We start from the raw sequence: 24,398 nt of genomic DNA on the forward strand, positions 1-24,398 counted from the left end.
GAACCATCTGACAATGCTTGAAACAAGTAGGTGATGATTGTATTTGGCACTTAATTTCCTCTGTTTACCATCTCATTGACCTAGCGTGAAGATACACACGTACTTAATAAATCAGGCCATACTTACGGTAAGCACGAGTAGATCTTTAGATAAAATTATGTAGTGATGATTTGTATATTAAAAATTTCACGTAAATAAAACAAAGAATACTAGTAGAATTTATATATTAACGTAACTACCTCGTTGACGTCATGTTGTCTACTTTGATTTTCACACATTGTTACAAAAAGCTTTTACAGCGAATTTATCACAAGTTCTTTGAAAATGTATAATAGATTATAAAGAGTATTCAAAGTTTATTATACTTATTACGACTATTTGTGCATACTTTATTGTTTTAGATTTGATATTTATATTTATATTAAATATTGTAATTATATTTTGGTATGAACGTTGCCCCAAACAAATAATTCAAGGTCTTTTAACAGATATTAGCATCGGTTTAATTCTTAGTACGTATAAATAGAACTTATAACAATATTTACTTTAAAAAAAAAAACCTTTACCCTTTTGCTAGACAACTGTACAGGCATTGAAATTGGGTACCTACAAAAAGTATTATTATTCAATATTAATCAATACATAAAGTATTCTATGTGCTAAGTAGGGATATAACCTACTCGTATACTATTAGTTCCTATACCAGTCGTTTCATTAAAATCCATACAGCAGATATTGTGTGAAAGAGTAACAAATATCCATTCATCTATCCATCTTCACAAACTTTCTCATTTATAATATTAATAGTATTTAGGCCTAGATTTAGGAGTCAGCAGTAGACAATAATAAGCTGAAATGATGATAATAAAATTTTACCCTCTTTTGATATCCTAGTGATATAAGAATGATTTTATTTCATATGTACAGGTTTGACTTTCTAAAAAATTATTTAGTTAAATAAATATGATTTAATCACTTGTTCTTTTTTATGTTCACTCTTTACCCCTGAGACAATTACACTTGAAAATTACAATAATTCAACGCATAGAACTTTTAGTGACAATAAACTGGCGTTGCATGTAAAAATTTGTTACAACTTACAATATACCTAATTTCCTGCAGAAGATTGTTTGTGTTGCAGACATAAAACATCCGTTCAACAGAAGCTAAACGCCCAAGTGTGTCAATTCTACGAGTTGGCTAATTAGCATTTATAATCATTTACAAACAATAGGCCAACCCCGCAACCCTCGTCTCACCTCAAACGCGTTAATTGCTCCGCAAATATACTCATCTTCGCACTAAGCGTTTACTTGCCGACTTTAATGACTGAGCAAACAGACGTCGCGGTCGTGCGGCTGACCGGCTGACCGCTTCCTGCGGCTCCGACGATCATAAATCTTCGGATTTTCCCGATTTCCCCGACATCCCGCCGCGTTCACCCCGGCCGCCCTGCGTCCACTCCCGCGCCACTCTTATAAATTACCTACACGCTTTCACTATAAATCAAATAATGGACTGCCTAAATGTATTTACTATTGTTTGAATACACCTAGAACACTATCGTGACCGATGCCCGTGGTGATGCATATTTCATTCGGTGGGTTATATTGCGGCAGAGCCCGTACGTCGCGCGTCGTATGTTATAGACGTTAGTCAGCAATCTGTGAACGATACAGGAAATTTGTTACGTCCCTTTGTTTTCGTCCGGAACCAGTGGATATTATGATCGTTCTATGCGGACGGAGGCGTCCCGATTAATCTTAAGCGAAAAGTTTGTGCAGACGCTTGACCAAAGGAAATCGTCTAATGCGAGATAATTGAAAGTTCCACGAGGAAACGGGGGTGGAAGGGATCAGGAGCGATGCTTTTAAATATAAACAATTATATTGGACGTGTCATTTACTAAGCGATCTGTGACCATTTAACAACATAAAGGTGCTTATTCGAACCGTTATCTTGGCCGGAAGTTGAATAAAAAAACGTGATCCAGGCGTAATTTTCGTGCGCCGCACCGCCCGCCGCGCCCGCTGCGGTGAGCATTAGTAGAATAAAAAACAAGGTGTCGATTGAACTTAAGATAGCTTTTAACTACATTATTATTTAATTTAAGTTTGTTTTAGGGTTCCGTTGGCTCTTTTAAATCCATTTATCATTTAAAAATAATAATGAATAGGTTGATACTTATTGGATTTATGTTGTAAAGTAATTTATTTCGTCGATTATGTTTCTATATTATTAGATAATTATAGATAGCACAAAGTAATCATGTTTTCTTTAAAAAAAAAAACGTTCAAAGCAATTTCATTGAAATTATATACACAGATAATGCATAAGTGTTTAAAAACGTTACTGATGCGATAAAAGTACAATATGTCAACTCAATAAGATAAAGTAACAAAAAGATTTTTTTTTCCAAGTATCTCTCAACGTAAAATTTTGCACAAAAAATTACTTTAGCAAAATTTAACGCCATTTATAATATTATGACACTGTATACTCTTTAGCTTATTTCTGACGATAACGGACCACCGACTAAGGGTTCTAATTCAGAATGGAATAAATGATACGTCACTGGCAACAATGCCGTCAATGAAGATGTCTGCGTGCAAACGAAATGGTGCTATAGTAGGAACCTACATTGTATATTCAGCGGAAAATAATCGCGGAGAACGCTTTACAGTTGGTAAATTTGGAGTGAGTTTTTTGCGAGTTATTGTAACCATTCGGACAGATGTCACGGGCAGGGAATCCGCGGCAACAAAAGCGCCCCGGGGGCGTATTGTCCTTTTCTCTCCGACCTCCCCGCGTCTACCATTAACACTGACACCTCCAACATTTATTTTTGTATCAAAATAATACATATAATTTATACATTTCATTTATAGCTATATTTACTGTATAATAGTTATTGCTCTAAATGGTTTTTAATGTCCTTATTTTATAAGTAATTTATACGACGGGTCAGGCCTTTACAGCTGCGTTTTACCCTCCAATGATGGCTATTAGCAAGACATCAGATAAATTCGTTATGCGATAAACGCGGGGTCCCGGAAGCTCTTATGAGCGGTCTTATAACGTGTTGAATGTTTGAGCATTTAACGTTGTTTATAAGATTGTGTTTTATGCGATCGCTTTATTACATGTATGTCGCATTAGTAATTAAGCGCTGGGTAGTTTATAACTGGTGAGAGTAGGTAATGAAGTTGTGTGAAATGGGGATTAACGAGTGAGGTCGGCACGCGGTCGTCGAGCTGCATGAAAGGCACGAGGGCGAGCAAGCCGCGACCGAATCAATCACGGAGGCTCAATAATTGATCGGCCGCGGTAGGTAGGTACGAGTATACCAGGACGGCGTGCGCCAGCCTCCCCCGACCTAATTACCTCCTCACCCTCCACACACTCACGGCTCATTAAAGACCGTCTGTTGTTTGTTCTTCTAATTAAAGCGGAGCTTTATCGGTCTTGGGGCCTCGTCTAATTGATATCATTGCCAGCGTTTACGATCATTGAATTACGACGGCCACGATTGGTTGCCAACGAGTAATCGGGTTAAGCAGTTAAACCTGACCGCACATTGTCTCTACCTAAGCTTCAATTGACTTGTTTAATCCCAGTTTATTGTTTATTTATTTATAGTCAACGATCGCGCCGCATCACTTAAAACGTTTTCTTCGTTCAATAGAGATATTGTTAATTTCGTCTATATAAAAATTTGAGTAAATATGTAATAAAATGTATATAATATTTTAGATTGGCATTCTAAGTTTCGTGATAATTAACTTAGTGATCCTACGTATCTCCATAAGAATCCTTATGCCTGACATCAATATTAATGGTTATAATAGGTAGTTATTTTAGAAGGAATTAATGAATAACATATTGATTAAATTGTAATTCGATTAACTACAATTGAATAAAAAAAAAATTAATTTAACCATAATAATGGCAATATATTTATCAATGAACAACTTAATTTCCAATTACGTATGATCACTCAATTTCCAATAATAATGTGTCGTAAAATGAATTGTTTTCCGATTATGAACATAATATCGCGCGTAATAAAATAACATTAATTCGATACCCATTGAAATATAGTCAACTTATATTCGACGATGTGGAAAATAACCAATTCCGTTTAAATCACAATCTAGCAATTCTTTGATACCCGTGAAATTGCCGTAACGAAATAAATGTTAAATAAAACGTAAAATAAAATTATTGTGCCTCCACAAACAAATAATTGGAACGGGAACATACCTACGGCGAACGCTTGCGCCCGTCGCCGCTCGTTTTATGGCTTATTTGGGGGAAAGCTTTATTGAAGTTAGCCACGTTGTCTCCGACTCAAACGAAATGTGCCCTTAATTTTATTAAAATACGATTGCAAATAGGTCGCGTGTTGCCAGTTGCGTCACCACCGTGCGGCATGAAATGACTTTTTCGTTTGTGTTCGCTTTTTATCCACTTAGAGTCATTCTTTTTTACACACGTTACAATTCACTTTCAGATTTCACTAGTAGGTGCTCGCCGTTTATTATATTATATCATGAATATTATTTAATTTTAAATAATAGGGTTACATTTTCACGCAACAAACTTGCATTATTCATAATTTCGTGTGTGTAAATATGCAAACGGTTTTGTACTAACCTTAATTTTGACTTAATTAGCTGTAAAAAGGAATAAAGCTGCTTATACTGGGTTAATAACAATGGCTATATAAAAATTGCTGAACCAATCCAACCGTTATTGGATTTTATTGTATAAAAGCCAATAATTCAATTTCACGAATACTAAGTATTTGTGAAATTGAATAATTGCAGCAAATTATTGTAATCATATTTAATAGAAATTAATCAGAATTAATTTTCAAGTTTTCGGCTTTCATATTAAATAGGTTTGTATGAAAAGTTAAAAACGTATTTTGAAATTTCATCTATGTTCGCTGATAAAATTGAAAAATATGTTTTGATTTTTATTTGTGTTTATTGATAAAGATGTTCAGTTGTTAGTTAAAATGGGCAGGGCTTCGTCTTAATATATCCTTTAAATAGGTGTTTTCTCCCACGAATGCTCAAGTTATGAAATGTCGTGGTTTTTCCTAGAGACTACAATATGGGGTCCTTCAAAAGGGGTCTTTAAGTTTTTTCAGGGTTGGCAACGCGCGCGTTTAACCCCTGGTATGAACGTCTGTAACGTTCATAGGCTACGGTAACCGCTTACCATCAGGTGGGTCGTACGCTTGTTTAGCACCTCAGTAGTATAAAAAAATCCTTTACGGGTAACCCTGAATATCCTGACCCAAAAACTAATTATTTTCTATCACCCTTTAAAACTTATATTAATTTTAGTTATTTTGATATACTTAATCCCGTCAATTATCTGGACTTCAAATTGGTACAATTTTTATTTGTTTTTTTTTTTTTAATGGATGATAATGGAATGGTATCCCCACCTGCGCCATCGGCATACACCGGCGGGGCACCAGTGAAGGATAATAGGTGAGGATGAAATAGGTCAATTAGCCCATCGTGACGAATTCAACAAGAATAGTTTACGATAGTTTCCAGAGGGAACCACGTGGAGGTCGACCTAATGAGGAATATTGCTAGCAATGGGGCTGTGAAACCCCATTGCTAACAATCCCTTTCCCCCCATTTTTATTTGGTTAGATTCTCTATTCTGCATATAAGTATTCAATGTAATAAAATTTACCTAGCGAACATTGTCATATATTATTATAACCAGGATTCATATTACCAGACTTAGAGAAAGCAAACATATCTGTATAAAGAAAAGACCATTTTTTTATGTACGGTCTATACAAACAATATCCGTTTCGTCCATCCGTCAGATACGTCCGTTTATCAGTACCACTAAACTGGAACGATCAAAGATATGTAGGTAATTGAGTATTTACATAATTGCGTATTCAAATTTAATAATTATAAATTGTTGGCCTTTATCCAACGAAATGGTAGGTTATGCGAATAGAATGCGTAAAGGCTGTTCCAAATGACGCCACTATGTATGAAATCAGCCACTCGCTTCCTTGCTAGAGGGCAGTTTATGATGCAGAAAATGATGTCACCCAACATGACACCACGGTAACTTCAAGCCTTTAACTGGTGTAGTAGCTACTAGCTAGGATGTTGAGAAATGATCTAGGGCCGCCGATTTGGCAACAGGACCGGGCGTCGCGGCGCCAGTACAGCGCAAAGCGGCGCCCGCGCTCCCACTATACCATTTATTCTCTATGGTGTATTTTATGAGCCGTCAAATAACTTATCACCCGTTTAATGCAATGAAAATGAGACTTATTTATGAACCCGGATCAGCCGAACGTGAACTTGTCTTTTTTGTTCCTAGGGTCATGGGTATCCTAGTTGGCTTTTATTTATGGATCTGGCGGCGCGTGTTAATAGTGGGGCTGGCCCCTTTCGCTACTGTTTATATTTATTTGGGGTCGGAGTAATGAGTCTATCTGCGCGCTGACTCGCGAACTCTGTGGAGAATTGATTAAAATGTTGTTAGGATTCAGTCTTATGGAAAGAGGGTAGGCTTTTTGAGAGTTAATAAACGAGATTTATCACACGGTTAACTTGGAGCAACAAATTTCAGTTTGCAATGTAGAAGGGAAAATGTACCTATGTTTGTTATTCACAGACAAATGTTCGCTCTATTATACCTTATAAATTATATTCAAAATGTACGTCTCGGATTTAAGATGTTTCTTGAATACTATTATTAAATTTCGGCTTGTAAGATTATTTTTCTATAACATTGTATATCTCGAAATAAAACTCTTTAATCACGATAAAAGTCTATAACCTCTTGTAATATAGGTGTTTATTGTAAAAAGGGATTCAGTGGGATTATCGTGGAATGAACTTCGTGTTAGTAAGGTTACATAGCCCTACAATCTTTCTTCTATAATAGCTCGACTTAATCGTCATATAGTTTTCAGCAAACGCAAGAACAGGTTCATAATAGAGAGTGAGTGAATAACTCATCAAAGAAAATAAAAGAAAAAAAAGGGTAGAAATATTTTTTTAGATCCAATTTTTATAATTATAGTATACATAGAATGGTTTTAGTGTCATGTTATTTCATACGAAGTTGATATTGTAAAATTATCTAATATTAATCATAATAACTTTTCTATTTAAAGAAAAGCCGAAAATATCATCAAAAATCAGTAGTCAATTTCGCGTAACACACAAAAAAGCAATGAAGACCAATTGAGAACCTCTTCCTTTCAAAGTCGGTATAAAAAAATGAGCAATACAATCAGTATAATCATTAATGGTGATGGCACGTGTCTCCTCGATCCACTAACGGTGGGGGCGAGACAATCATCATTCATAGTTAGCTAACCTCCGACCCCGGGGGTACTGTCACGACCAGGGAAAGTCACAATTTTTATCACAATCACACAAAGAGTTGCGGATACGAATTTGTCACTGGCTTATTTGCGGGGGACGTTTGTACTGATAAATATTAATAACGTACTTACATTTACGCATTTACAGGCATCGTTCTGTTCGTATTCGGTCTCTTGGAATGTTTTAGTTAATCTTCATTCTTATTACTTTATAAATAATGGTTGTTTTAACATTGACAGTTTGCGTAAACACACATCAAATTTTCTCGGGAAAATGTAGATTTTTTAAGTAACTTGACATAATAATACCGATAATACAATAATACCTATTGTCGTTATTTGTATTTCTATATAGAAATATAGTGTGGTAGGTTTACCTCCACGTCGTCCATCCAGCAAACCATCGTGCTGAATTCCAGGTGTATTCTTCAACCTGCTGTTTCGTTCTCACCTATCATCCTTCACTGACGCCCCGCCTGCGTATACCGTTAGCGCAGGCGGATTACCATTCTATTATCATGCATTAAAAAAAATTCTCGTTATTATTAGTGTTAGATGAAAATATTTGTCCACCTAATACTTAATAATCTACGTAAATCATTCTACATACTTAGATATCCTTTCGGAAAAAATCGAATAAATTAACAAATCGCGATCGAATCGAATAAAACCTTTAATAATAACAATTTGGAGTTCTCAAAATATCATATTAAATACCGTTTCTTCGTCATATTTAATTCAGTTCTGAAGAAAGACAGGTGCGAATAATCTTATTATCCACACGAAAGAATTTTTATGAATTTGAATTCTAAGCAGGTGAAACTATAAGCATGCGTAGTGTTGGCTAATAACGATGAATCGATAGCACTCACACCAAATAATGTAAATCGATACTATCGTAAATCGATATAATTAATATCAATATAAAGTTTTATTAAATATATCGACTACAATCGATCCAATACTATTTATTGTATCGATTACTAGTTCAAAAAATGTTGTAATAATAAAGTTTAATTTGTATATAATCGTCAGTATCGTTTACATCGATTAATCGATAGTATCTTACACCAATATTAGCTGATTAATCATTTATTATTTAATATGTCGTATTTATACGTATTACCAATCACCTAAATAATTATACAATCGATTATATGTTTTAAACTATCAATTAATAATCGATACTCAACGGTTATTCGGCAACACTAAACGTAAGCTTTTAAGTCCTCACTCGAGTTCTTAATGCCTGCGTGTATAATACAAGAAGTTATCAATAATAAAAAAAAAAGAAAAAATAATATGAAAGATAATTTCTATTAGCTTCTCGATAAAAAGCTTTCTTTTCTATTTTTGTTTTTAATGATTTGGAGCGAAAAATGGATCACACATTTTGTAATAGTTCAAGTAACATAAAGGCAGTAAATTAAAAGGACAAACAGTCAGACGGATAGAAGGATAAAATTTCAATTTCAATAAAAATCGTGTTAATATTTTGTTTAAAACTAGCGATCGCACGAGTAGATACAATTTTTATAAATAATGTCTCATTGTACTCATACAGTCTAGATTACCTGCAGATAAAGTAGCTTTCTATAGATTCTAAAATTTTCAATTATTAAAGTATATCCATTACAAATAAACAAACTATCAAATCGTACCTTTTTATGATATTCGTATAGAGAGATATTAGATGTTATTTGTTCCTCAGTGGGACTTTAAAAATAATAAGTTTCATTTCTAGTTTAAATATATATATATATATATATATATATATATATATATATATATATATATATATATATATATATATATTGGTGTTGTTAGTGTTTATGGGCTGCAGTGATCACATACCATCAGGTAAGCCGCAAGCTTGTGCCCCTTTACAAAAAAAAAATGTCCAAATGATATAATCAACACGGATGGTCACCCTATTCGTATCCCAATAATTCATTCATAGTAAGCCGTAGAAACTTGTAACAGTTATTTAATAAAATTAATAGAGGAATATTTATTTTCGTTCACTTATTATAGGATAATAGAGGTAAACGACAGTTCACTTATTAAAGAAGGCGATTAACAATGTCAAATGTGTACACACTTAAGCACTAATTATTAACTGAGCATGTTAACTCGCTTTGCGCACGTCATTTCTTGTCGTGCACGTATTAAAGTTGCTATAAAGCAACCTAGCATGTAATAAATGTTAGGTGCCTGCTTCTACTCTTTATTCACGTTTGACATAATACCTACATCTTGTAGATTAAAGATAATTACTAATGACCATCACGATTGCCTGTAGGTTACTTGTACCCACGTTAGCGAATAAAGTACTTACACATGCAAGCAAGAAGCATGCAAATTTTACTTCATAAGTGAAACATTAACGTTATATAATTTTGATATTTATCTATGACATTTTGTAATAGATAAATATTTAATTACAGTCTCTTTCTCGGCTTTACCTGTGGGAATTAAAAGGTAATCTAAGGAATGGTCTGTGTCCGTTTGCAGCTGTGTAAGTGCAAATATGTGATAATTATCCAAACAAATTTATAAATATTCCCAATTAGATATAATACTGCATATAGATATGATATTATAACTGTTGCTTAAAAAAAAGAGGGAAAATGCTATAAAAAAATACATTTATTTTTTTATTTAAAAGTTTCATTATTTACAATTTATTATAAATTGACCTTATATATTACATGTGGTTATTTTTCTTAATTTAAACTCTCTTACCTCTTTGAAGTAATGTGGTCGCAACTCCCATTTCTTTACGCTAGATATATCTATGTCATTTTGAAATAACTAACTTTGTTTTATATGTTAATCTATTTTAGGTAATTCTATAAAATAATTCATCTTTAACATCAATATCTTCCATGCTCTATCTTATTTTCCGTCAAATAAAAAGAGTAAAATATTTGCAAGAATGTATTTCACTCTTATACAATGAAACTTAAGGCACTGAACCGAGGCATCTTATGCCGAACGATTGTGCTACTAGAATTAATATTTTCCTGTCAATTATAAGTTAGGCAATTTGTAACAGCAATAGAACAAACGAGGTGTTTAGCTGGTAGTTGTTATAACTACGAGTCAGGTACAGCAATTAAGTCGTTATCTGAGAATAGTTAGCATGCTAATAACAAATGTTACAGGCTTGTTCTTCGTGACGAATAACAAGCGATGTTCCACTCCAACGCGTGTCGGCTCTGTTCCTTAAAAGAAACCTATTAATTATTTATTTGAGAAATTTCCCTACATATTCGCATCAGTGCCCGCTAATGACCGTTCCAAAAAGAAAAACAATAATAACATTGCCACACATAGAAAAATAAGTTATTAAGATGTAAAAAGATGAATCGTGCAAACAATAGAATGCCGCAACTTTCCTCAGAGAGGGGACAAATAAGGTCGCTCCTTTATTCGGTTATCTCACAACCAGAGCTCCATATGTATCATAATGCTTTTCGTTTTATTATCGGAGATGGCGAGGGGGCGAGATGTAGGGGAGACGTTCACACTTTTAATTTAGTTGCTCCTAATGTATGCGAATGAGACGCGATCCCTCAGTAGGTATCACTCGGACCACTATCACTCGATAGGAGGGTACGTGCCTTAATAGTTTATCCCCTACATCCTATATTATGCAAATACGTTAGTGATATGTCAGGACGTACACTTGGGACCTTTATTGTTGTTCGAGTTTATTCCCTTTTATTAAGTTAGCTTTAATTAAATTCGCAAGCGTATATTTGTTGTCCCGATTGACTGAGAGGTATTATGAGTCGAGATTTATATGATTACACGGCTAAGCCACGAGTGCCATTTTCAATATCGTTAATGACGTTTTAAATAGTGAAATAGACGTTCTACAGTCGACTCTCGTACTCGTGTGCTTAATGGATCTAAACGAGATTATTTGTGTTTATCATCTCAGTGAAAATGATGAATTTAATAATTGATAGATATTTTGTATATTGTAGACACAAGTATTATTATTATACGTATATTGATTGTGTATATAATTAACATTATTACATTCCTTTACTTAATGATCGTATTCAGTTTGATAAATTGTTTTATTAGAGAACAACAAGAATGACAAACATACTTCTTTTGTCTTTATATTTGTATTATTTGATTATAGATCATTGAAAACCTTTTATTTTATTTATTTATTTTTTGGAAAACATTAAGCTGAATTACAGTTAATACATAATTAAATTTATATCTATGTTAAGCCATGAATCGTTTTCACACTTGTGATTTAGGTAATATATTTTAACTGTTTAGGTAATACATTTTAAAAGTAGATTACCTAAACAGTTTTTACTACAGATACATATAACTGTATCACTACTTCGTTTTTTTTTTATTTATGTCATTATTGATGCCTTTACCGATATCTGCATTGTAAACATAAATATATTCTCATATTTGCAAAATTTTCAGTAAACAGGTAAAAGAAATTTAAACATGTATTTGCTTTATTTCCTACTAATATATTTGATTAATTTATATTAATATAATAAAATTGCAGAGTTTGTTTGTTTGTTTAAACGCGCTTTTTGCATTTGGTAGTTTGTTTCTTAACAAAGATTTCAATAACACGATACGACTACGAGCGAAACCATGGGATAAAGCTAGTAAGATAGATGTATCATCGATTATGAAACATTCGATTGTATGTTTATTTATTGTGTGTTGCGGTGTTACAGAGCAACCCTTACGCGTTGAAGGAGGGTGGCGGTGAAATGTCGGCGTGGACCTCTGCAGGCCTTCAACCCTCCGGCGGCTACTACCCTTACGACCCAACGCTCGCTGCCTACGGGTAAGTCCCCAGGGTCCAAAAAACCCCAAGGTCCAAACGCCCGCGCCACTTTAGATAAAGCCCGCGCCGTGCGCGGATTAACATAACAGGGACCTCCCTATCGAGACTTATCTCTCTAATAGACTGCAATGCGAAAGGCTCATGTTTACATTTGGCGATTCGCTTTGACTTTAATAAATTTTGTTGTGTTGTGTAAATGTTTTCCCTTCGATGTGGGTGTAAATGGGAATCGAGCCACGTTACTAGCGAACGATAAATTGAAAGAGTTTTTTTTGGAACGCACATCAATCGTTATAATACTTTTCAATTTCGAGACACATATGCTATCTTTTATAGGGTTATGGTTTCATGGGTAGGTAAATATTTGGAATGCATTTATATTTTAGTTAATTTAAAATAATTAATTTTTATTTCAATCTGCAGCTGTTTTAACTTTGCTGTCATTTTATATGATCGATAATACAAATTAGGGTCTACCATGAAAATAAATAATGAAATTTCGCTCTTTATTGTGTGTACGGTAAAACATATTCAAATAATAATATTAATAAAACTATTAACTCTACCACGAATATATATGACAGAATGATTGCAAAACTAAGGATATCTATTTATTTCTTTTGTGAATTTAATCAAGTTCGTATTTATTTTGACTTGGAAGTTTCGAAAGACTTTCATGGTAAGTTGGTTTGTATCAAGTTCGTTCGAATCTTTTTCGCTCGTCAAATTATCGAAAAATATTCCGCGCGATAATATGTCAATACGTGCATGTGATTATCAGAGCGTTTATCTCCGGTTTCCATTGCGGCCATCGCCAAATCACTTGTCATTACTGGCTTGTTAACTATTCATTTTATATTCGGCCATCGTTAAATGTGTAATATAACCCCGCGCTTTAGGGTTGACACGTTCCGTTTTATAACACTGACATGTGAGAATGCAATAAAATATTATAGCTAGTGAAATTAAGTTTTAGGCGCGCTCTTTTTAATACGAATATTTAAAGATAGCAAATTACATTTATTACATTAGTATAACAATGATTATAGATATTTATATCGTTTTAGGTACTAACTTACATGTACGAGTATAATGGTAAATAACTAAAAAATTCTCGTATTTTTATTTTCTCATTTACAGAAGATTTTTTTAAAGAACACTGCTTTTCATACCTAACGATGTAAAAATACATAAAAAAAATTTCGCAAACTCAGCGATAATTCACAGATCTTGAAAAAATACGTGACCGTGAGTCAACACGAGTGGTACTATTGAAATGTTCTCGACGAAAAAAATAACACTAGTATCTATATTGGTGTAGCGTAGTGCAGTGGTAATGAGGTTTTGATAATAAACATTCAGCTGCTTCGATAAAGAAACGTAGCCCTATGATGCTAGGCAGTGCGTGCCGGCCGCAAGGGACAAATGACCGGGTAACCACTCCCGGTTGTCGGCCATCTCATTTCCACACATAAACGTCCGCGTGACTGACAGAGACGAATGACACTACATCCATTTCGCGCTAGTGCCTGATTAATTCACAGTTTTTCTTTGAAACGCGATCGCTCGACGCGCTGCGTTGACGTTTTCGGCAAACTTATCAACCCGTCAGACGTGTCGGCTAGGGTGGCCTCGCATTCATCTTCGCTCACCTACGAGACATGAAATAGAGATATATGATGTTACTTTAAAGATATTTTATTGGTCTACTTCAATCAACATAAATAACTAATATTCAAGCGAAATATAGCGTAATGAATGACTAGATTTTGCATGGAAACTTAAAGAGTTATAAAGAGATAATTTAAAATTAAATAAATTGAATTATTCAAATTAGGAGTCATAATAAATATACGCGCTAAACAGCATCATGCTATAAAGAAATATTTGTGAACAGACAATGTCATAACAACGTATTATGTAGACGCATCAATTAAATATACGTTTCATGGCGTACTTGAAATTTATCCATCCATGAATCACATTGAAACTGCCTGAAAATAAAAACAAATCATGATACATCAAAGCGAAGTTATGCTGACAATTTGGCTGCGCTTGACTTAATATATAGCAGGCGGTGCGTTGTAATCTAAAAATAATTAGAGGCGACATTAGTTTTTATGCGTAAAAAAGACGTAGCGATACGGCGGCGGGCCGGGACAAGCACGGAAATACACTGTGATATATTGCGCCCTCTATCCTCGTACAATTGTTCACTGCTCTATTCAAAACATGGGATGATTTTATTCAAGTAAGAAAAATGTGGTAACAAATCTAAATAATGCTAATTGCAAATATCTATTCAGATAACTCGCTGTTCAAGCGTACTTTCAACGTTAATTTAGTTGCAGAAAACCCGACCCACAGGTTTGCTGTTACTTTAAAAGAAAAATTTGACAACAGGGTAATAACTTACCCGAGCTGAATAAGCGCGGACATATACAGAAAAGGTACGATGAAAAGTGTATAGAAACAACAAAACTCGGCCACGACTGTAGGCTCACTTCAGTTAAGTACCGTTGGCTTATTATTTGAAACAGCCTGTAATCTGCCACGCCCGCCGCGCGCCGAAATGAAAAATTACTCAGCTATTTTTAACACAAGACTCGAGCACAGAAAACGTACAAAAATTAGAGGAAAGAGACGAGGGAGCACTTGTACTGCACCATTGAGATCAAAATAAGCAGGAAATTACTGCGCCCCGAGCGAGCGGGCGACGCTCTAAGGGAATTATTTTGTGTGCCAACGATTCGGTCTGTTACCTTTTAAATAAACCAAATAAGGAATGCTTGTTAACGAAATGTACCATTCAAATGACACTTATATGTTTCGACGATGTTCATTAACGGTCGATTTCTTTTCGAATATCTATTTATAAACTAGACAATTATAATAAAAATTAAAAGGCCATTATACGTGTGCAATGCGTGCTGTAGCATTTTTCATAACTGGAATACTATTAGTGGAATTATTATCATAAATCGATATCGTTCACATAGATTTAATTGTTCGATTGTCTACACCTTTGAGTGAAGTCCGACGATAAATCATGGTCGGCGGTCTCCTTCTAACAGACTGAAGGAAGTATTGCGCATAATCGTGCATTTACTGTTAAATGGAGTGCATGGTGATAAATCTATCAAGGTGTATTAATTGATTCCGCGGAGAAGCGCGGCGTCACGTCGAGCCGCTAACGTTCGGACCTAGTAATTAATGTTTCTAATTACGTCGACTGCAGGTAGGTAGCCACTATCTGATCAGTTTGCTGTCGTACGTCAAATACTAATTATATAAATTTTATAAGGTTAATAATGTTGCGTTTTAACGTACCTACTTATTGCTTATACCTATCTTAAACTATTGTCTTCGTAATAAACTTACACTATACTTTATTGTTCTTAATTTGCTTGTACGTATTATAATATTCTGAAAATTCGCTGCATATTTTTATGCTGATAAAATAATAATAACTTATTAGAATTTAAATCCAAAAAAAAATGAAAATATAAAAAAAATATTTGCGAGACAATAACAAACTTTATAGTTGCCAATATGGAGACCGTGACATACGATAAATACGTACAATAAAACTACACCTTAAAAGGATACGACTACGACGTATACCATCTAAAGCGACACAACAACGCAACAATCCCGCTTCTAAAACGCCTACTCGAGTCGCACTTCTGTTGCGAATCCTAATTCTAATACGACCCGCGGCCCCTCTGGGGTGAAGGGGGGAACATTACTTATGTGCGTACTCGTACATAGCTGTACGGTGTACGGGGGACGGCACGTTTAGGCCGCAATTCCCCCAAGCGGGCAGATCGTAAACCTCCGATACCACGAATTGAATCCTCTACTCGCTTTCAAATATTTAGTAGACTTTGTATTTATATCATGCAGATTTGTTTAATAGATCCTGACCTCTGTATCTTATATTCAAGCCATATACTCATCATTTAAATTTACATCACGACGGCTTGTAATGTACAACTCTTGATATTATGGGAAAGCTCATAAAATTGTCATTACGTCTCCATCGGAGACTAATACCGTTTATAGGCTTTTTACATCGACAACAATAATAGCGAACATTACAAAATATTTTGCTATCTTACATCTTAGCCTTCAAGAATGGTAACGCATAAAGGGTATCATGTGCGACACAGTATAGACACTCTGTTATGTCCATGGTACTGTTCATATTTATAGGGGACGATTATCAAAAATAAAATCTAATAATAAACAACTCAATAATAATAATAAAAACTGTTTACTGTTGTTATTAAACAAAAATTAACATTCCAACTAAATATTTGGACTAAAATAACTTTTGAAATATTTAAGTCAAAGCAGGAAACGTCATAGCGAATTAATCCAACCATTTGTTGGCACCACGAGTAAAGTGGGATTCTAAACCCGACCATTGGCATTATGTTTTCGTCCCCAAATTAACAAAGATACAAAGCGTTTCCGCCATGAAAGTATTAACATTCTCTAAACCAAGTGCATGTGTTCTCACAGGGCGGGCGCGACGACTAAGTGGACCGTCTAAATTAATTAGAAAGCTTAAACCAAAACCACCCCTCACAGCGGCTTCAGCGCTGAAAACCAACAAAGCGTTGTTAACTTAATAAAACACTTCAGCGTTAAAGCGGAGAGTTTTTCTTAACCCTCGCCGCTGTCATCACTAACCGCTGTAGAATTCTGAAGAGCTTAGTCGTGTTCAAACTAATGTGGCGTCTATGGTTTCAGAGGCTTTGTCATCTGTCTTTAACATAAGTACTAATACTTTTGGATAGAGTTTTTTTAACTATTTTGTATGAATATAGTTGTTTGGTCGATAATGAAATTTACAAAAGAGAATTCCTTAGTGTTTTTTTTTTTTAGTTTTGATGATTTAATTAAGAGTGGTCACGGTGGCTTGCCCGCAAAACTGTGTAGGCTGTTTAAGCCGACGGCTGGCCAACAACTAACAATACCGGTGTCCGGCGCACAAGATGGCGACGCGATCGATTTGTGTCGAGCACGCCCACGTTGCCCACGCCTGCGCTGCACCGCCTTGCAGCTGCAACGAGATGCAACGGACCGCCCTCTAGCGAGACAACTACTCTTCATTGAAGGATGCTTGTTGACGTGCAAATAACATTAAAAATAAAATCTTCTTATAATATTAAGCGCACACGACGGTTTCGTTAAAAAAGTAGCCGCTGTTAATCGTTTCTTAATAAATACTGTGTTATAAAAAAAAAAACATTACATTAAATTATACTTTTTATTGTATTAATTACACGATGCTTGTTATATAGAAAATAAATAAATAATAGAAATATTCTTGAGAAAGGAGTAAAAAGAAATAAAAAAAAACCCAGTCTTTTTAATAATTATATTGACTGTGTAATAATTAATATATAGGTTTATATTATTTATATATTATTATTGGAGATACTTAAAGGTAACTGCAGGTAAACGTGTAAGTGATATTGACAAAATGTAATAAAACTACAAATGCTGTCACTATTGCAAATCACATTTCCGAGCAACATGCTTGTGAAAACATCACCAAGTATTATTCTATATTAGACCCTAAACAGCCCACGAAAGGATACAATTTGCCCAAACTTACCACATAGTGGTATCATTTTTTAACTATTTTCACGCGCGAAACCTATTTATTGGACCCCTTAGACCGCGCCTTTGTCATGTCGGCGAGAAAATCGAAGTCAGGTACGAATACTGCAAAGGGGAACGAACATTTCGACACAATTACGCTTAGAATACGGATGCAAATAGGAATGTAGCCCTAAAAAGTATATCGAATGTCGCTCTGGAGCCGCGATAGCTTTATTTTTGCTGCCGTTACGAGAAATCTATTGCCTCAAATAAAACGCCTATCTGTTACGAATTTAAAAGCCACTTTATTGCTCGCTGTAAACGGTACGACGCGTCGAATGTAACTAGTGGGAATATGGCGTTCAGTCTAGGAAAAAAATGTTTTATTGAATTAAATTTATCCTATCCTAGCATATCTATATGTAACCAGTCGTTGTTACTTATTTTCATGGTATTAACGTTTTCTTCTGCTTTGATATCATTCACGAAATTCGCTAGAAACGTGGGTTGGTTCGGTACTTGTAATTAATGTATATTATAGTTATTCTAAGCGAATGAGTTTGAGGCCGGAAGCGTAATACTTTTCCCATTAGGTATATGTAAGTATAAACATGTTTGTCGACAGATACGGCGCTGGGTACGATTTAGCCGCCCGACGGAAAAACGCAACGCGAGAGTCAACAGCAACGTTGAAGGCATGGCTGAACGAGCACAAGAAGAATCCCTACCCGACGAAAGGGGAAAAGATAATGCTCGCGATCATTACTAAAATGACGCTGACGCAGGTGTCCACGTGGTTCGCGAACGCGCGACGTCGCCTCAAAAAAGAGAACAAGATGACCTGGGAGCCGAAGAATAAAACTGATGACGACGACGACACGATGCTTTCCGACGAAGAAAAAGAAAAGGATGAGCAAGATGAAAAAATAAAAACACATAAAGGTTCGTTGAGTTCATTACAATACATTAAGCCCGTTTAGATTTATTCAAACCATAAAACTTGATATTTTCTAAAGTCAATAATAACAATATTATATATATATATATATATATAAATTTCATGAATTTATTATTGAGTAGAACTAAACGAGGCTTTACACAACACTGGGTGGTCAATCACTTGTACAAGTAAACCGTTGACCGTCAAATGTTGTACTAAATCTTTCATGTTTCTGTGCCTTAAACAATTTATATCCCAAACTGTGTTTGCTTTACTTGAATAATTGTGTAAGCTAAGCGAATTGTGTGTATGTAAATAACATTATTTGTTCTTATACAAACTGTTGCAATAGCGAGAGATCATGAATATTCTAAACTTCTCTATTTTTTAATGTGAACAGTTTGTATTATTTTCATGTTGGTGTTGTTGAACGTTTAAAATTGCTTTAATTTTGTCGGTGAATAAATCGTCGAGTGAATTGGCATAACGCGGTTGAGGGCCGGAGGGTGTGCGGGATTCGTAGAGGAGGCAAGAGGAGGCCGGCGGGGGCGTGGGACAGAGGGGGGAGTGGGTCTCAGGCGTGTAACTGTGCGTAACCGCTCCTCGCTCCCGGATTTCCTATTCGTAGTAGTGGGCGGCGCCCGGGCCCAAATTTCATATAACGCTTTTTCCGTTCGTTGGTACAACGGGGCGACGCTCGGAGGTCGCGTTCGGCTTGTCAGACGATCTGCCCTACTTCATGTTCTTGCCAAAGGATTTGTCGAGTTCGTGGATCGTTTCTTTTATGAGGATATTCCGTCTGAATGTAAGTAAGTACGGTTTTGGGGATTTATAATGTGTTCCAATTGAATGTGGGACCTTTTTTCGTTGCGGTCTTTGTCGTCGCCGTGTGAGTGTTACGGTGCTCTTTCAGCAGTGTTTTCGTAAGATCGATGAATATATTCTGGAGTAAGTACTTACAATAATAAAATGCAGATGCGGAGTCTGCGATTTGCAATAACATCGAGGGAGACTATTTAGTTTCGCTTGTCAGCAACATAAATTATAAGTAGATATTGTTACAATAAAGATGGTTTCAAATAAGAGTGTTTTCATTGCAAACTTCACGCCGCTAATGGAAGTGTTGCCAGGGGGCGTCACGGCTAACGCCCGGCATACGTCGACTAATGAAGCTCGCTATTGTTGGGACAGAAGTATACTTAATTCGTGGTTTGAATGCCGTCTCGGTTGCCGGGAACAGCGGTACTTGGGGTCATAAAATGCCGATAATAAACGAAGTGTCGAGATCTATGGGAGTGTATAGTGTAGATGGGGCTTGAGAATGAATGACATGAATGTTGTAATACTGGAATTACCTATAAATGAAAGGTATTATGTATGTACGTTTATGAGTACGTCTATAGTACTATTAGTCAATCCACATATAATTAGACAACCAAATACAATAATAAAATGTTTATTGCAATGTTAAATTATGATCGTTTTAATTAATGTACTGTATCTACAAAAAATAACGAAGTAATATAAATGTACCAGTAAAATACATTTCAATAATCACTAAGGTAATACGTAGGTACTTATAATTAATATTAAAATTAAATAAGAGGCACTACAAGCAACTTAAACCATTTAAATTTGGGTATGCACTAAAATATGTTCAGTGTAATTTATGCTGGTAGATAATAAATTGAAAGAATTAACAGTTGAGAAATGATAAATTTGATTACCAATTAATTCACATATGAAAATAATTTTCTATATACACATCTATCACACTCGTTTCTTTTTTTTTGGGTAGTTAGAAACAATGGAACGCCAGGTGCTTGATTAAATCAGATCTCATTCGCTTCTTCTACTTTCGTCTTCATACACGCTCGCCAGTTGCGGGTTCTTTCAATTTAGCCCTTCTTCAGCATGTCATCTATCTGGTCGACATGCTCTCCCGTCGATGTCTCTATTGAGCCTGGTCCTTACCGACTTCTCCATTTACTCATACTTAATAAATCTCTTTCTTAATTCTTTTTTCATTCATCCTCCTCAAATAGCCAAACAAACGTAACATTCCCTTTTCGATATTTATCACTATATCGTCTTTCAGTCCACACTTCCATCTAATCTTACTATTCCTCACTTTATCTATATCTTTCCATCCCTCGATAACGATGTACACAAATGTAGAAAGTCACTCACTTGCTCCAATCTTCATCTTTTACCATTATTTGACATACTATTGAGCTCTCATTTCTCTCAATTATATTCTACATATATTTATTGATGGTTTGAAAAATTATATGTGTATTTCCACAAATCATTAATACACTAGCTTTTGTCTATGATTACGACCCCGTAACTGGCATCTTCTCATGGACCAGAATATATATGTCTTTTTATCAGACAAATTTTTTAGTACATAAATTTAATAATGTACTAAAAGGCGCTTCTAATTTCTCTATATCTCTAACATGTCACCGTCCCTCACAATCGCGACAAAAAATCGTGCATTTCCCCTCAACTAGGATTACAGTCTCGCGCCCCTGCGGAGACTTCCGAGCGACACCACTGCCAGAGTGTCGCTGATCTGATTGTTATGATCCTATTGTTATTGCATAAAATGCAATATTTCAATTATTTCACTATAATTTTGTATTTTCCATAATATATTTTATTTATAATATAAATATTCATTATAATATAATTATATATCTTTGTAGTAACGTATTTATATTATGCTATATTATATTTACGTAGTTTGTAAAGTTTATGATTATAATTAAATAAGCCGTCAGTTTGTTTATTATTCAAAGTTGTAAAAAAAAAAATTCATAATAGGATTAAGAATAGACAGTTGGAGATTGATAGATGAGGTAGGTATTGGAATATCTGTACTACCACACCACCAACGAGTCATCGGGTCTCCGGGTCCTCACGCTAAGGGTATAGTTAATCATTGTAATTATTTATAGTGTATAATAAATATTTTTTTTTAATAAAAAACATAATTTGCTAGATGACAATATTCTATAGTAGTAGCACTTGAAAAGAGTCAACGAGCCTAACTAACCTATAACTATAGTAACTAGTCGATTTGTTATATTAATATTAAATATAATATAATACTAATATTACATAATTATAAAAATTCGATTATTCCAAAACTACAAAAATTGAGTTATTTACTTCTCCATCTAGCCTAGCAGTATAATATGTCAATATAATGTTATTATATACGTTCATATAACGTGATTCCATAAACACAATCTTGCGTGACTGTACCACAACTGTTTATTACTGAATTGTTTGTATGCATTTCTTACAGTAAAGCGGATTAAGTGAATTTGTAACGAAAAATCGAAATAATGCTGGAGTGAGAGTCCAACAATAACTTATTGCGGTAAACACGCACATTAAAGTAGAAACTTTGTTCCGGCTAGCAAAACCCAAACTGCAGTCCTGAACAAATAAACCGTAACATTCACTCGACATGCATAACCATTCTTTTAGTAAAACGTCAATGTTCACGACGTGTAATATATCATTTTAAGTCACGCCAAACAAAGCCAATATAAAAGCTTTCACACGCGATCCCTAGGACGTCGTCGACAAACAAACACACAGAACTATCCCGCGCTAAGCCACTCATGAATAAAAGCTTCATTTTGTGACCCCCGCCAATAAATGTTAATTTTTGTCGTGAGCACACGCATCCCAAATAAAATATTAATCCGGCCCGCGTTAATGGCAAACGAGTACGGCTAATACAAACAAGTGAACATCGGGGCGGACGTCGGCCGAGAAGTAATAAATTGCAGCGATCTCTGTTGTAAAGTGCATCGGCTGCAGTGGAGTGGTCGTGGCGGGAGGGGAGGGTACGAAGTGCACGGAGAAGGGTACTCCCAAGCGCCCTGTGAGGCCGAGACGCGTTTTTATTATCTCTCACTTCGCCCCCGGCTTTGGTGACTAAAGGGGAAAACCACTTGACAGTCGTGTCAAACGAAGTGCGCTCGACGCGTGAGATCCGTACTCGCTCCAAATCCAAACCACGTGTCGCTTCCAGCGGCGCTTAGCTCTATGTTTCCATATCCTGGGATATAGCGCGGCGCATGCTGCCGTTTGATAAATATTTATAACCGATTTAGTGAATCGCTTCAATTTAATTGAACATATCCCTTTATCGTTAGAATAAAAGCGTTTTTGTTTATACCTACATCAATGTTTCAGTGGCTATCAATTATTCAACAGATTATAAAAATCTATGTTGATACATCTCTAGGTTTGTATCTATGTATATGGATTTCTTTATTTAAGAAAAAAATTACATTAATGCTAGGGTCGACTAAAATTATAGCCTGTAATGTCGTAGTCAGTACGTACCCTTATTTTCCTATTGATTTTAGTAACTTAGTAGGTTCTAATTTAATATATACCTATATATTTTTATCAGAATTTTGATACAGACAACTAACCAACATAAATCCGCATTAAGTTCAAACATCACATAATATTTTATATTCAATAAACAGCTCCCTAACAATTTGTAAAGAAATTAACCCAAAGAATACATTAAACATATTGCTAAAATAAAACATTACGAAATCGTGCTATTCTCGCTTATCTCCCGTCGTTGTGGGCCTTTATTAGATTAATACAATGAAAATTAAAACAATTTGCCGGATAAATATCTTCGCGCAGAGTATCAGTGGCGTCCCTATTTATCCCTAGTGAAGGGCAACGCGGATAACCCCTCTTAAAAGCTAGGAGCAGTCAGCATTAAATGGAATAAAGAGAATGAAGTCGAGCGGTCGCGCCACCCTTCCTCGCCCTTTCCGCGCAGGCCTCTGAATTTCATTAGTCGCCTCAACCCGCCCCGCGCCCTCCAAAAGCCACTTTACAACGGAAAATGGCATTATGATAATACTTAAGGCCTTATAAAATTTTGCTGAATAAACATTTTTGTGTAATTGTACAATAACACCAAATTTTTTGAAGCGAGAACGCTGTTAGGATTAATTTCATTGCAGCTTTAAAATAATCGAGCGCCGACTTGAGATTTTATCGGCGATGTTGCCGTGGATAACGTCGATGATTTTAAAAGGCGATAAAGTATGATTATTTTCGGACAAAAAGAAAGTTATATGGAAACAATAAAAGGGGCATAGATGTAGTTATAGCGGTCAAAATAGAAGAAAGGACGAGAAGCGAGGTTGACCATTAATTGTGTCGCGGGCACATTCCACGAGAAGTGCGGTGCCGCGGGGAGCGCCGGGAAATGCGAAATAAATGCCCGGCTTAAATACGAAAGGGATCGCCGAGCGCGCCCGCGGCGGGGGACTCGCGCCCCAAAGTGGTATTTTCACTTCGCTAATCGGATAACCACTTAACGAATGGGTCACTGCACGCCAAACGTATTTTCACACGACTTTTCTAAAGGGAGACGGTGATTCCGCTTCTTAGTAGCTAAAACTTACGTCCCGCTTGTAACGGTCACGTTCAACTATTCAATACGGCTCGTATCGATTTTTTTAAGCTCTGTTTTATTGTTGTAGCATTAGTTACGGCTTTGGCTATTGCGACTAAGCTGATTCCAATGACGTCTGTCCCCGCGTTTATTG

The 24,398-nt window shown here is 35.4% G+C and overlaps 1 protein-coding gene across 5 annotated transcripts in view; it reads left to right on the forward strand.

The window, feature by feature from the left end:
* The window catches only part of LOC113518917 (homeobox protein araucan-like), a 132,229-nt gene that overhangs the window by 102,773 nt on the left and 5,058 nt on the right, over positions 1-24,398 (forward strand). For all 5 annotated transcript variants that reach the window (XM_031911373.2, XM_031911374.2, XM_031911377.2 and 2 more), the window contains 2 exons: positions 12,121-12,233; positions 18,475-18,791. In XM_031911373.2, coding sequence (XP_031767233.1) covers positions 12,121-12,233; positions 18,475-18,791 — 430 coding nt within the window. The remainder of the gene's footprint in view (positions 1-12,120; positions 12,234-18,474; positions 18,792-24,398) is intronic.

Source organism: Galleria mellonella, unplaced genomic scaffold, assembly GCF_026898425.1.
Source record: "Galleria mellonella isolate WM207_F2 unplaced genomic scaffold, CSIRO_AGI_GalMel_v1 utg33, whole genome shotgun sequence".
In the NCBI taxonomy this organism is placed as follows: domain Eukaryota; kingdom Metazoa; phylum Arthropoda; class Insecta; order Lepidoptera; family Pyralidae; genus Galleria; species Galleria mellonella.